This window comes from Rhinopithecus bieti, unplaced genomic scaffold (assembly GCF_001698545.2).
Source record: "Rhinopithecus bieti isolate Rb0 unplaced genomic scaffold, ASM169854v2 scaffold_20101, whole genome shotgun sequence".
Taxonomy (NCBI): Eukaryota; Metazoa; Chordata; class Mammalia; order Primates; family Cercopithecidae; genus Rhinopithecus; species Rhinopithecus bieti.
The window spans coordinates 1,080,153-1,096,041 of NW_016810242.1; the positions used below are offsets into that span (position 1 = coordinate 1,080,153).

Sequence of the window (15,889 nt, forward strand, 5' to 3'; positions counted from 1 at the left end):
TTTATCCTCCATTCCAGGATTTTTTTTTAAAAGTGGAGTGCCAACTCACAGCTACATGTAACATGTATGAAAAATCAACCTTTTCTCTTATCTTTGAGATTTTTGGGTTGGTTGTTAGCACAACATAATATAGTGAAAGCTGACTAATACAGACATGTAGAGGAAAGTGCAGGATACATTAGAGATGGTCATATCTTATTAATTTTTTAATTAGATGAAAATGAAATATTTTAATAGATAATTGTTAATAGACTATCAACTCATAGCGGTTATTAGTATAAAAAGTCAGTATCAGTTAAATAGACAACATAACATTTATTTATCTTGTATGATTCCTTCTAAATGGGATTAATGAGTTGGGGAAATGACTGGTTTTCCATTTATATTTGGTTGGCTATTTGTCTCTTAGATTTTAAAGGGGGCATGTTGGATCTGGGGAGCAAGGGTAGTAGGAACAAGAGCTCTTGGGGAATCTGTGGAAGATACTCTAGCACTGGCAGAAGTGGGACTTTCCCTGACTGCTGCTGTTGGCTGGGCTACATTTCTTGGAGGCATTGGACCCTCACTCAATAGAGACTTTAGGAAAAGTCCCAAGAAAGATCTTTCCATTACTCCAGAGGAATTACTGAGTTGTCCTCACCAGGAAAAGTCTGGTTTTGTCATGCTGGGGGTCAAATCATGGCATGTATTTACACCCTTCACGAAAAGGCAGTGCAGTGTGGTGACCACGAGTGAGAGCTCTGGAAACGGGCAGTTCTCTTCCAGGCGAGTAAGTTCAGTTGCTTGACTCTATGCTTTGGTGTTTCCATCTAAAAATGGGAATCATAGTGGAGCTATATCACAGGTTTGTTGTTGAATTAAATGAGATAATTAATAGATTTACATTGATGCTACACTGGGTATGTGGTATGTGCTCGATAAATGCTAGCTACTACTGTTACTAGTTGTAAATGGGGATGAAAATGGGCTACATTTCTTGGAGGCATTGGGCCCTCACTTAAGACAGGAAAGCCTGGTTTTGTCATGCTGGGAGTCAAATCATTTGAAAATGGGGATGATAGAGGCACCCACCTCACAGGACTGTTGTGAGGATTGAATCAATTAGTATATATGAAGTGGTCAGAACAGTGTGTAAGTAAACATTTTTATTATTGCTAATACTATTACCATCTCAGGGAAACCACCACATTTTAAAATTCTAGTGCAGTACCAAATTTAAAAAGCTGCTCTCATGTAAGTGTTTTCATACTAATGCCATGTGTTCTATATTTGAGTTGCAGAATACGTGATAATGCTACAGATGCATAGGACATCTTTTCCCCTATAATAGCAAAGCTCTAAAACTCTTCACATACTACCTCTGTTTCTGCACATCAGTGTTTTAATAAAGTCACATTTGAATATATGGCTTTCTCTAAGGACCAAAATAAATGTCATAGGTGCCCACTGCTAATGTACACTTGAGTCTCTGGTATATTTATAGGAAGTGAGCACTGGCTGTCTTTTATAAATGAGAAGATAGAATGTTAGAAAAGTGTTGGACTGAAAAATAAGCGAATCTCATTTTACAGATAGCTCAGAGAAGTTCATTAACTTGCCCAACGTCAGGCAGCCACTGAATGGCAGAACAGGGACATAATTGTTTATTTGGTGATAGAGTATTTGATTTATTGAGGCCACCTGGGCTGATGGAGCTGGAACTTTAAGCCAGCTAGGTGCTCCATCCAGCCCGGCTCTGAAGGGTCCCCTCAGCGTCTAGGCGAGATGGCCAGTGGAGAGTTCGGGCACAGAGCAGCGCCTAACCACCACCAAGCAATGTCACACAATCTTTTAGTCTTTGGGCACTCGCAGGATGTAGATAGAAGAATACTGTATTCAAAATTAAAAGACCCTAGACTTACCCCTGGCTCTATCTGCCCACCCCCACCACATCTACTGAGGCATCATCTACCCATAGCAACCTTTTTTAGTACACAGTTCTTTGAGTTTCAACAAATGCTTACAGTCATGCATCATCACCACAACCAAGATAGAGAATAGCCATGTAAGCCCCAAATCTCTTTGTGCTTTTTCTATTCAACTATTTCCCCAACCTTCAGCTCTTAGTAACCACTGATCCATTCTCTGTCCTTAAGGCTTTGCCTTTTTCAGAATGTCATAGAAATGGAATCGCACAGTTTGTAACCCTTTAAGTCTGGCTTCTTTCACTTAGCATAATGCATTTGAAACTGTTTCTGGCTGTGTTCTTATTGTCTGCAGGTCTGTGGGTAAGTCGTTTAACCTCTTTCAGCCTCAGTGTCCTCATCTGTAAGATGGGCATTAACACTTGCTTTGCATTCACGTTGTTGTGGTTAGAAAGAAAGAATGCATACAAATGTGGATTAAGTAAGAGGAAATGCAAGTGTACAAATGTACTCATTATTTTTGTTATGAAGTTGCCTTTTGAAGAGATTCCAGGTGCAAAAGCAATCCTAATTGAAATATAAACCCTGCAGAGCCTTTGTTTGTCTGATGAGCAGGGCAGAACCCAGCATCACTGTTAAACTCTACCCCAGCCAAAGGGCTCCACAAGCTAATTCCAAGCCTCAAAATCTTACAGAAAACACTTACCCAATAGGGACTGCCACCAGGGAATGTAGATCTCTGGCATATTGCTTTCACCATACTGCTCCCCCGAGGTGCTGGGAAACCTAACCTGTCTATGACATACTTTGATCTATTTGGATGGAAAGTAGCTTTTAAAACATGACCATTAACACTGCTAATAATATATAATGGTAATTGTGTTCTGGAAAAAATATGAATATCTGACATACGGAGCACCAAACAGTTCCACAAGAAGATAGGGCTTGTCTTGGCTCAAAAAGCACAGGGAGGAGGGTGAAATCCAGATTTTCATTTCCTTCTTAGTGTTATGTGATTCTGAGTTATAGAACACATATGACCAACATATATTCCCTGGGCATTTTTGCTGGGATGTGGAACCTGGGAGGTCAGTGTCTGATACTGCCTTCCCATCCAATTGACAAATGGCTGGCAAACCAGCCAGACAGGTGAAGACAGTGCATAGCCAGAGAAGGCAAAAAAGCTGGGCAGGGATTTAGGAGACCTGATGCTACGTCTGGCCCTGCCATTAACTGTGTGACTTTGTACTTGTTCCCTTACCCATGAAAAAAGGGGGCTGTAGTAGATTACCCTGAAGGAATCACAAGTTACACCCGAAAGATGGAGCCCGACTCCCATCTCTGAGCACCAGAGTAAGGGGAGCAGAAAGCAGCAATCCTGAGCCTCGGAGTGAAATCCTTCAGAGAAGCTCCCTGTTTCCAGCACTAGCTGAATAAGATTCCAATAAACATATTGCTGAAATGTTTGTTTCCGGGTGTCATTTTAGACTGCAAGTAGCTAAAACAGATCTGGCTTCTATATATAGATTCCGCATTTGGTTGTGTTCTAGGAGGCTTTTATTACTACGCTCCCTGGCTGGCTCCCAGCTGAGCTTTTCCTTCAAGGGATCAGATTTTGGAACCAGAAAGTCAAAGAGGATCAGTGACCATATTAAGGGGCAGCTCTCTCTCTCTGCCTCTCTTTCGCTCTCGCTCTCTCTCTCATTCTCTGTCTGCTAATGCTGTATACTGCAGGTGGATGCCAGCATGGACTGGCTCCTCTCTTTGTGCAAAGACTCTTAATAATAATGATGACAAAGCTAATGAAAACTGACCAGCCCCACTATGGGAGTAAATACAAGCAAAACACTCCTGACATCCTGGGCTTAAAGGAAACATCATATAATTTGGGTTGAAATGAAGTGCAGATGATCACAAACAGCCCATTCTTTAGATAAGAGGACCCAGGAACCTCTGTGGATAGAAATAAAGGAAGGGGCTATGAAGAATGGGTTTCTTTGGGGGAGTGGGTGTCTGAATTTTACTCATGAATTCTCCAGGGGAAGATATGCTGGAAATGAAAGGTGAAAGAAGGAAGGTGGAGGTGGAAGTTAGAGGCAGAGATGCAGGGAGGGAAAGCGGAGGGAAGAGGAGTTCCCTTAAAGAGACAATGTTGAAGCCTTGCAGTCGGATTTTGTAAAACGTGTCCAGTCACTAAGAGATAGTCCCCTACTGTGTGTCCTTTGTTTTCTGTGCATAAAATCTAACCTCTACCCCATATTACGGTGTCTTTTCCCTTCACCTGCCTCTGAGATTTCTTTATATTTAATCATCATGGATCTAACTGCCTTCCTGGTCTCCATATTTTTGTGCCTCACCTCTTTCTAGTTTTTCTTCCTCCCTGTTTCATTCTTCCCTCTTCTCTTCTCTACTTCTCTTTTCCAGTTCTTTCTCCTCCCAGAATCTTCTTTTTCCTAGTCCTCCTACCCTCCCCCTTCCATTTTACCCTTTCCTCCTCCATCTCTCCCCTCCCCCTCGCCCCACTCCCTTCCCCTTTCCCTCTTTCCCCACGCCTCCTTCTTTCTTCTCTTTTCTTCCCCCCTTACCCCTGTCTGTCCTTCTCCCCTTCTTTTCTCTCTGCCCTTTCCCATCTCCTCATCCCCTCTCCTCCCTCTCCTTGCTTTCCTCTTTTCCCTTTCCCTCCCTTTCCCTCTCCGTCCTGGTCCTTGTTTATCTGTAAGCTCCAATTTCTTGTCTTATAGATTTACCTGCAGAACAAGACACCGCTCCTCTTGCAAAAAAACTGTTTAAGAAATCCATATCCTCTCCCTTCATTCCTTGGGCATTTCAGAAATGATATTCCTCCCCAACTACCCCGTCAAAATAAAATGAATCCAGCCAGCTCCTGCTGTGTGTCCTTAAATCCATTCCCTCTAGCTTCGCTGGTTTGAAAGCCTGTACCCTAGAAGGGGCCTCCTGCATTTGCTGGCAACCCTGCTCAGTCTGATCGCCACAGATAGTGCTTTGGAGTGAAAAAAAGGGGGAAAAACCCTCTCCTTGGAGATTTCAAAACAGATTCGACCAGCTTTCAAGTCTGTGCACTTGCGGAGTGGCAGGGTTTGGGGAAGAGGGGTAGGGGACTTGGGGTGTGGGTGTTTGTCATAAACAAATAGCAACAGAATTTATGTCTATATAAATTTGGGTTTCCCTTGGCATGTCTGGTGTCTTTCTCCCTGGCATCGAGGGTGGGTGCTATGCAAGCCTGACTTCCCTCACACTTTTGCTCGGGGGTGTGTATGTGTGATGGAATTGAGGAGGGGTTGCTGTGTTTTGATCTGATTCACTTGACAGATTATTTGAATCCAGCCCACCTTTCCGCACATGTACCATTCAAACAGTATTGGGATCATTTGTTTAAAAGCCTGAGAGAAGTCCGAGGGCGAGCGGTGGGTAAGGCAGAGGGGGTAAGAGTAGGTAGGGCTGGATGGGAGGCACCTTCTAGTAGCTTTGTGTTTTCCACACATTGGAACTGACAGGAGCCCTTCTTCTCCGTGGGGGGGGGTGTTGCGGGTATGGGGCTGATGAGGGGTGGGATGGAAAGGAGAGGGAGGTGGGGTGTTGGTGGGCAGGGTTATGATGTCACAGCAAAAGTTACAACAGGAGGAAAACACAGAAATGGTTCAACATTTTTTTTTAAACTTGGGACTGCCAAGAGCTGAAGGAGAGTGGTGAGCAAAGGAATGAAGGGAGAGAGAGAGAAACTAAACTGGAAGCTTGAGTTTTGTGTAGCTTCTTGAAACCTTATGAATGGATTGCTAGAAGCTGAGAGCCAGGAGAGACCTATAGGGGATGCAAGATCCCTTACACATTAAAAGGGGGAGAAAAGCAGGCGGAATTCTTCTTCCTGGCTGTGTTATCCCTCCTTCCTGAAATGAATGGTAGGAAACCTTTTTCTGAGGGTTATGGGGTGGCATGCGGGAGGGGGAAGTTTACTTCTTTTCTTACCTGAGTATCTTCCCTTTACTTGAACTAAACCTCCTGTCTTCCTTCCCTCCTTTCTTTTCTGCTCCCTCTCTCTTTCTCCCCTCTGCTTTCCTGGCTTTCTCTATATCCCCCTCCCCAGAGCCCTAATCTTTATTCTTGAGCTGCTTCAGAAAGAGAGGGAGAGAGAGAGAAAACTGAGTCAAAAGTGAAGGGAAGGAAATAGGGCAGTCTAGGATTGAGGGGTATCTGCCTAGTAATATCCACGTGCCTGAGTTGATATCTTCTTGGGGGACTTGCATCGAGGCTCCAGTGGATGCTACATAAGGAAACAGAACATACTGGGAATGAGGTGTTTAAGATACAGCATTTAGAATGCAAACAAGTCAGTTCTTAGTTGGGGTAGAGGAGTTTAGAAGATGATGAGGAGACTCAAGGCAGAAGAGGCAGTGTGATCTTACTCCAGAGTATGTGGACTGCATGTTTTAGATGTGGGCAACACAAGCAGTGACTTTAAAAGTGTAAGTGATTTTTCTTATTATGTGAATGAAGGACACAATGCGTTTCTCTACTGTTTCGTACCACCTGTGGTCAGACATCCTTACTTGTGTTAAGACTTCAGAACCATGCCGTGTGTTTGTTCATGTATACCTGTGTGTATTTGTGTACATGCACATGCTCTTGGGGGGTGGGGACCCTTTGAGAAAGCCTTTATCGAGGCATTTAGGCAAACATTGCATAGGTTAAAATTATGACATTTTCTTCCCCATCCTTTCCATCCATTTCAAATCAATTGGAAACATGGTTGCCTGGGTCTAGCTGTTCATTTTGGTAAATTACTTATTTTGAACATCTCATTTGTTTATTTGCTCACTCAGCATATGGTGACTTTTAGTAACATGAGATTGAGAAACTTCTGAAATAAAAAGGAGATCTATGTAGTATGAATTCATGGCATTTCCATTTAATACTTCTCACAGCAGGATACTTGATTTCTCCTTTCTCCTATGTCCGATTTAAAGTGAATTTAAGATATTGTTCTTTTAAATCCCAAATTATCGATCAAAGTAAGAAAAAATACTTAAACAAAACAAAAGAAAGATACAAGGGATCCCTGAAAGGTTAGTGTGGGCTTGTTAGGCAGTAGGTAGATCTGTTTACAGTAAGTGTGTGTGTGTGTGTGTTTGTGTGTGAGAGAGAGAGAGAATACACACAGAGAAGAGTACTCCAAAACAGTATTGATTCTTTGCTATTGATTGTGTAGGCTGCAGCTGCTGAAAGAGAAAGCCCGAGATGTTTACTGGGGAAACCAAGAGTAGTGTCTGTCCCCTGTGCCTTGGTGAGGTGGGGAGGTTTTCAGAAGGAAGGAGGGGACAGGGAGGAGTAGGTGGAGTGATGCATTGAACTCACTAGCTTTGACATCATCATTGTCTTTAAATGAAAAACAAAACTAAACAAAACAAAACAAGAAGATATTTACAGGCAGAGAGAAAGGGAACCAAGGGGAGCAGGAGAGACTGGAGAGAACAGGTCCCCTGAAGTATATACTCTTCTTTTTGCTCTTTTCTCGATCTTCCCAGGAACCCATAAGACTCCCAGAAGGTGAAGTTAAGAGCTCCCAGACTCGTAAGGTTATTAGAACAGCAAACTGGCACCCCAAAGAACTTTACGGAGACTTGCAACCTACCAACAAGTTGGATGAGGGATTAAAATCCTTCAACAACCAACAACCCCAAGCATCAAACTGAAGGAAACATTCTAACCCTCACGGACAGACTGGAAGCTGGAGGGGGACCTGACTGAGGACATCTGGAGAATGAAAGTTAAGTACCAGCTTGGATTTTTGTGCCCCTAGATTATTTTGCATTTTAAAATAAGAAGCATCAAATTGCATGTCTCTGTGTAAAAGTTCTAGCAATTTGTTTTAAGGTGAACTTATTTTGGCTTAAGAACTACAAAAAGAGAAGGTAATTCATAGGGAATGAAGAAGAGAAAGATATGAAAATTAGAGAATAAGATTATTTTGAATGACTTCAGGTAGCGAGGAGTGTGTGTTTGTGAGTGTGTATTTGAGAGACTTGCCTCATGCCTGTGGGTCTCTCTTCTAGTATCAGTGAGGGGAGGGATTACTGAAGAAGAAGGAAAAAAAAAAAAAAGAAATCTGAGCTTTCTGGGAGGAAATTCAAAGGAACCAAGAGAAATTAAGTTCGTTCTGCAAGGACTAAAATAGAGCAAGAGGAGAGAGGTCAAGGGAGAAGCGTGCAGGAAGCACACAAGCCGGGGAGGCATAGAAGCCACGCTGGCAGAGTGGCCAGCACAGGTAGCCAGCAGAGGCATTCTTGGGGCTATTTGAAAAAGTTTGGTCTGTGAACAAAACAGTTTCCCTGGTGACTGCAAATCCATTGCTAGCTGCCTCTTTCTCATCTGTCCATCACTCTGGTGTGGTACCCAGAAGTTGACTTCTGGTTCTGTAGAAAGAGTTAGGGGAGGTATGATGTGCTTAAAGATCCTAAGAATAAGCCTGGCGATTTTGGCTGGGTGGGCACTTTGTTCTGCCAACTCTGAGCTGGGCTGGACACGTAAGAAATCCTTGGTTGAGAGGGAACACCTGAATCAGGTGCTGTTGGAAGGAGAACGTTGCTGGCTGGGGGCAAAGGTTCGAAGACCCAGAGCTTCTCCACAGCATCACCTCTTTGGAGTCTATCCCAGCAGGGCTGGGAACTACCTAAGGCCCTACCCTGTGGAGGAGCAGGAAATCCATCATACAGGACGCAGCAGACCAGACACTAAAGGAAATGCTGTGAACCTTGTTCCCCGAGACCTGACTGAAAATCCAGCAGGACTGAGGGGTGCAGTTGAACAGCCAGCTGCCCCATGGGTAGGGAATAGTCCTACTGGGCAATCTGAGCTGCTGGGAGGTGATGACACTTATCTTGGCAATCAAGGATCCAAGGAGTCTCTAGGTGAGGCTGGGACTCAGAAAGGCTCAGCCGTGGCTGCCACCACTGCCACCACCATTTTCACAACCCCAAAGGAACCCAAACCAGAGACCCAAAGGAGGGGCTGGACCAAGTCCAGGCAGCATCGCCAAGTGTGGAAGAGGCGGGCAGAAGATGTGTGGGGAGACTCCGATATCTCTTCACATTTCCAACCTTGGTCCAAGCATTCCCTTAAACACAGGGTCAGAAAGAGTCTACCGGACAAAAGCAACCAAAATGGTGGAGAGGACCCCTACCGGGAAGCAGAGACCTTTAACTCCCAAGTAGGACTGCCCATCTTATACTTCTCTGGGAGGCGGGAGCGGCTGCTGCTGCGTCCAGAAGTGCTGGCTGAGATTCCCCGGGAGGCGTTCACAGTGGAAGCCTGGGTTAAACCGGAGGGAGGACAGAACAACCCAGCCATCATCGCAGGTAACACCCCTCTCCTGGGCTTTCTGAGATCCTGAGGGTTTGGCTGGCTTTATTTCTGACGGGTTAGATATAGGGAGCGAGGATGGGAAGGGGACCCAACAGGAAAGCCAGAAAGGGCTAGCCAGGGAGAGGGGGAAGGGCCGTTAGTAATCAGCACAGCAGGATTCCAGACACCATCAAAAAGGAGATAGTGACTCTAGCCATATCAGCCTCTGTACCTTGTATTGATCTCATGTCCTTCTACACATTGTGCTTGCACTTAGGAGACTTTAGCTCTCTTACCTCTGTTTGAAGTCATAGAGCTCCTTGGTTCTTTGCCAAAAGAGAAGGGGTGTCACACTCCATTGCTGGTAGACCAATATGAAATACCCAGGCAACCTTGAAGACAGATGAGAATCCAAGGACCTGAGCAATGAGTCATGCCTGGGTTGGTCCAGGCGGTGAGGAAACAAGGCTGCTAGGTACACAGCTGTCAGGTCCTGCCTGGATTCCTTTTCTCTGAGTGCCCTGGATCTTGGCAGAGAGATACCCTCTGGTCCAGGTCCTGGAGTTCCCTTCACTTTGTCCCAGCAATCAGGTGTCCAGCTTAGGAACAGTAGGGTCCACTGGAAAAAGTGAGCACTTATAAGCCAAGATCCCAACTTCTAGGCCTGCTGTTGTTGTAAGGACCTAAAAAATGAAACCTTGTATAACTCCATGGTTTTGATCAGGAGCACTTGTCTGGGAACATGACCCACATTTGTTTTCCACTATACACAGATCTTGGTTTTCATGGAAAGTCACTCAGAAGGGCAAAGAAAAATTAGGTTAAGAGTGACTGTTTCCTGTTGCCTTACTGGGAAGGTTGTAATGAAGCAAGGGGTCATGGATTAGACATGATATTTCATCATTTAGTACCTTATCCTTTTGAATTCCCCATGACAGAACCTAACACAAAGCAAGGTGCATAGTAGAACCATATAATCTGCTCAGTTTGAATTATCCACAGTGCCCTTTCATGTTTTCCAGTTCCATTATATTGATAGGGAAACTGAGGCAATAAAAGGCATGCAATGCAGGCTGGGAATAGAACTTCAGGACACTTGAATGGCTTGAAAAATTTCCAAATTAAGAAAAAATTCTCAGGTTATTGGATGCCTGCAAGAAAGTTTCAGACTAAGGAAAGAAGTCGGCAAGGAGGGAAGCTCTTTCAAGGGGGGTGTTGCTGGAACATCCCTTCTGGACACTCTGTCTCCCCCTCTTTGGCTGTGATTTCTTCTTCGGAAGCTGGGATTCCCAGACACTGAGCATCCTCAAGTCTTGTGGTTTTGCTGTATTTTATTTTTGGGTGGGAGAGGGGGTGGGGAAAGGGGAGAAAGAAGGGTTGGGCTGTAAGTTAGGTGGGGGAAGAGAAAGAGTAGAAGGAAATCCTTATTCTGGGGCCAAATGGAAGAAATAATGAGATGATTATCTGATCAGAGTTGGCAGCTCCACAGTTTCTCCCAGATGACATCTTCGTGCTGCTTAATCTTGCTTCCTAGTACCCATCTGCCAGGGAAACTGTGTGCTTGCAGTCTAGACTAAGACCCACGACTCTGCTTACCCCTCCTCTTGCAGTAGCAACATAAAGACCTGGGATCAATTACCTGGCTGAAAAAAATGAGAGAAAGATCCAATAGGAGTCTATGTGGGAGGCTCTAACGGGCTACTGCTTTGGGTTACTAGAGGCCAAACCTGGGGAAACTTGACTCCTGTCCTGTTCCTCCTGTGTCCTGTCTGATGCTCTGCATAGAGGAAAGTAGTGTCATGATTTGATTCCAGTTACAGCATTTCTTGTGGCACCTCCCTCATCCCCACCCCAGGACGTCTTTCTCCCTTGCCCACCTGTCCACTGCCACCAACCGCTGCCAACACTGCCACAGCACCCACTCAGATCCTTCTCTAAAGTGCCCATCTGAACTCTTTTAACTGTAAGCATGTAAAATTGGGCAGGAAATCTTTTGCAAACTGTCTAGCTTCTGAGTTTTCCTTCTCTTCAAATCAAAGTATCCCTTGTGGTGTACTGACATTTCCCTCCTTAGGTCTACAGCAGAAAGGTTGAGGGCAGGGAATGCCCAGAGCTATCTCATCTCCACCTACCTACCACTCTGTATTTTTCTTTCAATTTCTGTACTTCAGAAAATATTCAGTAAAGATGTAGGGTAAAGGTCTGGGAAAGATGGAGGTTGGGAATATGGTTTCATTCTTTAGGATTCTAGCAACAGGGCTCCTGAGGGCTTGGGCATCCTTGTGTACTCACTGTGTTTAGCTGCTTACACTTCACCTGTGGTCTCCATGCCTGAGAACCATAATGTTGCCAAAGGCATTTGCCCTAATCTACTCATGCCTATGGAAAGACCAGACCATCTTCCTTCTCTTCCATACAGCACTTGCCCCTGAGCTGGTCATTGTCTATTCCTAGGATGGTTGGCCTTCACCTATGCAGAATGACAATAGAATCATATCTCTGGGAGCCACATACAATTCAGCAATTCTCTTGTTCCACTGGGAATGATCCAAGGTGCTGCGAGACTTGGCCCCTACACTTTTTCAACAGCTCTCAAAGCATAGCTTCTGTCTACTCAACTTAAACCCAGTTTCCCAATCCTTAATCTACCCAATTTAGGGCATTTTTTTCTTCAACAGAGACTTCAAGCAATGCAGCCATAGCCATTTACAGAGGAACATCCCCTCCCCAGTCCCAGATGCGGGTGTCTTAGAGGATACTTTCTACACAGGACACTAGGTGGCAGTGTTGCTTCATTCACAGGAGAGTAGGCAGCCACGTAGTGGGGAATGTGTCTGATTTCTTGGAGGACTGTCCTGCCCTGGCTCTGTGCTGTATGTATTTAATTGTCCTCTCCCAGAATGTTGTTCGTAGGCATCCCTTGGGGTCAGCTTTGTGCAAGTGTTTTTTGCGGGGCTTATGTGAAAGGGCAAAAGTGTCATTTTTGGGGTTGTGACTAACTTGCACTTTAGCAAGTGGTAAAGAAAAGAAAATTGACTAAAGTTTCCCCTCTCCCTCCCCCAGTCCAAACTCCCACATTCTTCCAAAATAGAAAGTTGAATTCCAGAATGAATTGCCAGAATACATTTATTTAGAGTTGAGGACAGCACGGAGCTCACAGGCCTTGGGTGCTGAACGTCTCTCTTGCCCTTGGAAGGGGAGACATGGTACCTGGGTCCCTGCAAGATAGATCTTCTGAAGCGGCCTATTTCCCATAACTGACACAGAGTAACCAAGGTGTAGGAGAGGACTGTGTACAACTGCTCCACTGTAGAGTCCTCCGTAGGAGTCGCTAGGAAGGGGCTTGGCAGTTCAGGGCCATGTAGCCACCTAGGAGTAGACTGAGGTCAGGAGCCCACTTGGTTGGGCCATTGGAACTAAGTACTGGACGTAAGCCAAATTCTGTCACATCCACGTGTGTAACTTTTAAGCTCCGGCACCCAACCCTGAAACCATCCTGTTCCTTTCCCTCCTTCTCAACTTCCTTTCCTCTCTTTCAACCCCAACATACACAAAAGAGAAGATTTTAATAGGTTCCTCCTCACCCGTAATTGATTTCAAATGTTCCCTGAAGTTGCCCAGCTGAGTAACCACCTGCAGCTCCAAGTTGCAGGAGACTGAGTCACTAAGTCCATGGCAGAATTGGAGCCTGAGCCCAGGATTCTTCATTCAACAAATATTTATTGAGTGCCTTCCATGCAAAGCACGGCAAGGCCCTGTGGGGAGCACAAAGATGTCTAAGAAACTGTCCCTGACATGAAGACAAGTTTTCCTCCTCTGAGGATCTGAGCATTAGAGTATATGCTTGTGTAGAACTTGGGAGGCAGGCCGACCCGGCATCAGATTCCATCTCTGATGCTTATCAGGGCTGTGGTCTTTGGCAATCCATTGAACTTTTCTATGCCTTGGTTTCCTCAAATGGAAAAAGGAGAAAAATATATGTGTACAAAACATCATTCCATTTAAACAAAAATGAAAAAAGCTCCAGAAAATGAAAAATAAGACGATGTCTTGCAGAGTCGTTATGATACTTGAACAAGTCATGTGTGTAAAGTGCCCACCACAGGGCTTGGCCATTGTGTTTACTCATAGCCTGGCAGGAGCTAGGAGTGGGAGGCAATCATTACTGGGAGCAGCAGGTTAACCTGCTCGTCTTTGGTTCTAACCCACTAACCTATCATTTTTCCTTAGGTGGAATATTCACTTTAATTTCTTAGGAATTCAGTTTACTAAATTGTAAAACAAGAATGATGGTAAACAGACTTTTTTACAGCACAGTCTAATGTGTTGTAAATGCAGTAGAATCAGAGGCCCCAAAGGGCTCATTTATTTTATTTTAAAAAATCCATTCTTTTTAGCCTGAGCAGTACTATTTTGAATAAATTGGACAATGGTGCTAAAGTTTTTTGGAGGCCATAAAACCTTTTGAAAATCTGATGAAAGCTTTGTCCACTCCCTAGAAAAATGAACATGTTCACATAGTTCACACAACGTTCAGAGCTGTATTAGTCTGTTCTCAAGCTGCTGAAAAAGACATACCTGAGACTGTGTAATTTATAAAGGAAAGAGCTTTAATGGACTCACAGTTCTACATGGCTGGGGGCGCCTCACAATTCCACATGGCTGGGGGGGCCTCACAATCTCACATGACTGGGGAGGCCTCACAATCATGGCTGAAGACGAACGAGGAGCAAAGTCATGTCTCACACGGTGGCAGGCAAGAGAGCGTGTGCAGGGGAACTCCTATTTATAAAACCATCAGATCTCATGAGACTTATTCACTATCACAAGAACAGCACAGGAAAAACCCGCCCCCATGATTCAATTACCTCCCACCAGGTCCCTCCCACAACATGTGGGAATTATGGAAGCTATGACTCAAGATGAGATTTGGGTGGGGACACAGCCAAACCATATCAAGACCCTCAAGACCCTTCACGATTTCCTGATGGCCAGGGTCTGTTGACATTATGTATAAAACCCATTGTTTAAGGCCTATATTGATAAGTGTTTTTTTTTTTTTTTTTTTTTTTTTTTTTGACATCTAAGAAATGAGATTTCACAGAATGCTGAAACATCCCCTTCTCCCAATAAGGGAGATTTGTACACAAGGTAGAAGGTGTCATCCACATAGAATATGGAGCTTCATAGAAGGCAGATTCACATAGATGTGAAGAGAATGTAAAAGGCAGGCCATGTGTGGGATCTCTCCCTTTATCCAATAGGACTCAGTGACAGATGAAGAGACAAATCTATACTTTTCCCAGAATCTTCCAGAAGATGAGGTTTGCACAGTCATCTCCTTAGTTGCTTCTTCCTATATCACAGCAAGGTTTGAAGTCGGAGTGTTCGTCCTCCAAGAATCCTGTGGAATTGTGCAGTTCCCTCCACATTAGAACCCTGCTCCCTGGTTAGGATCCACATGTGCAGCAAAGTCATGGCCACCTGCCCTAGGCATGGCTGACACATGAATGTGAGGGCTTGCTGTTGGTTTCTGGGGATGGATTTACCCACAGTGATGAGTACGAGTTGCATGAGTTGTCTTGTGTGAATAGGGCATAGCCCCTGATAGTTGTAAATTAGCATCTCTGTATAGAAGGTTTTATCATGTGGCTATATGGCCCCCAAGAAGAGAGGAACATGGAGGGACTGTATGGTATCTGGTTTAAGAAGTAAAACAGACTGTGACTATGACCCTTCTTACAGCCTGTGGCCATGCCCCTCATCCCTATGGGAAAGTAATTTTCTCTATGTCTCTGCCTCCAGGGCTCTTCATGTGTGGTTTCCTAGGGTGCATATTGCTTCCTGCCTTATTTGTTATGTGCATGTCTCATTTCTATCCACCAGTAATTCCTCCAGAGCCAAACGCATGTCTGATTAACTTTTGTCATTCCAAAATATCTAGCACAGTATTAGAGACTCTCAGTTATGTTTGTAGAATAGAAAAAATGGAAATTTAGACTGCTGACTGCTCATTAGGGATGAATAAAAGGGTGGGAGGAACTTTCTGAAACTGGAGTCTCTTTGTGGGATCCACAGCCGTGGCTTTCAGATTCTGTTTTTGCTGCCTACTGAGGTGTCTTCATAGCTTCTGAGGGGAAATCACTGAGTGCAGGGTTCCCTTTCCACCTTCAATAGGAGCATCCCTCCCTTACCTGTTTCATGTGAAGGAGGGGCTTAATTACTTTAAGGAAGTTTAAACCCCACAACTCTAGAGCGGGGGTTGGCATGTTATGGCCTGTGGGTCACATCAGGTCTAAAGCTGAAGCTTGTTTTTGTAAATAAAGTTTTATTGGCACACAGCCACACCCATTTGGTTATGTGTTCTCTGTGGTGACTTCCCTGCTAACTGGTGGAGGTAAGTAGTTGCAAAAGAGACCTTTTGGCCCACAAAGCCCAAAATATTTACTGTCTGGCCCTTTGTAGAAAAAGTTTGCCAACTCATGCTTTAGAACATTGCTTCTCAAACTTCAATGTGAATAGAGATCAGCTGAGACTATTCTTAAGATGTCTGCCATGGCAATGCACCTGGCAGCAGGTGCAATGTAAGTACGTCTTGCACACTGCAGGGAGTTTCATGGACCAAGGAC

At 44.5% G+C, this 15,889-nt stretch overlaps 1 protein-coding gene across 3 annotated transcripts in view; it reads left to right on the forward strand.

Moving 5' to 3' along the window:
• Positions 1–5,569: 5,569 nt before the first annotated feature.
• Positions 5,570–15,889, forward strand: part of PAPPA2 (pappalysin 2) — a 310,433-nt gene continuing 300,113 nt past the window's right edge. For all 3 annotated transcript variants that reach the window (XM_017891696.1, XM_017891697.1, XM_017891698.1), the window contains exons 1-2: positions 5,570–5,821; positions 7,445–9,274. In XM_017891696.1, the coding sequence (XP_017747185.1) occupies positions 8,356–9,274 (919 nt within the window). In that variant the 5' untranslated portion in view covers positions 5,570–5,821; positions 7,445–8,355. The remainder of the gene's footprint in view (positions 5,822–7,444; positions 9,275–15,889) is intronic.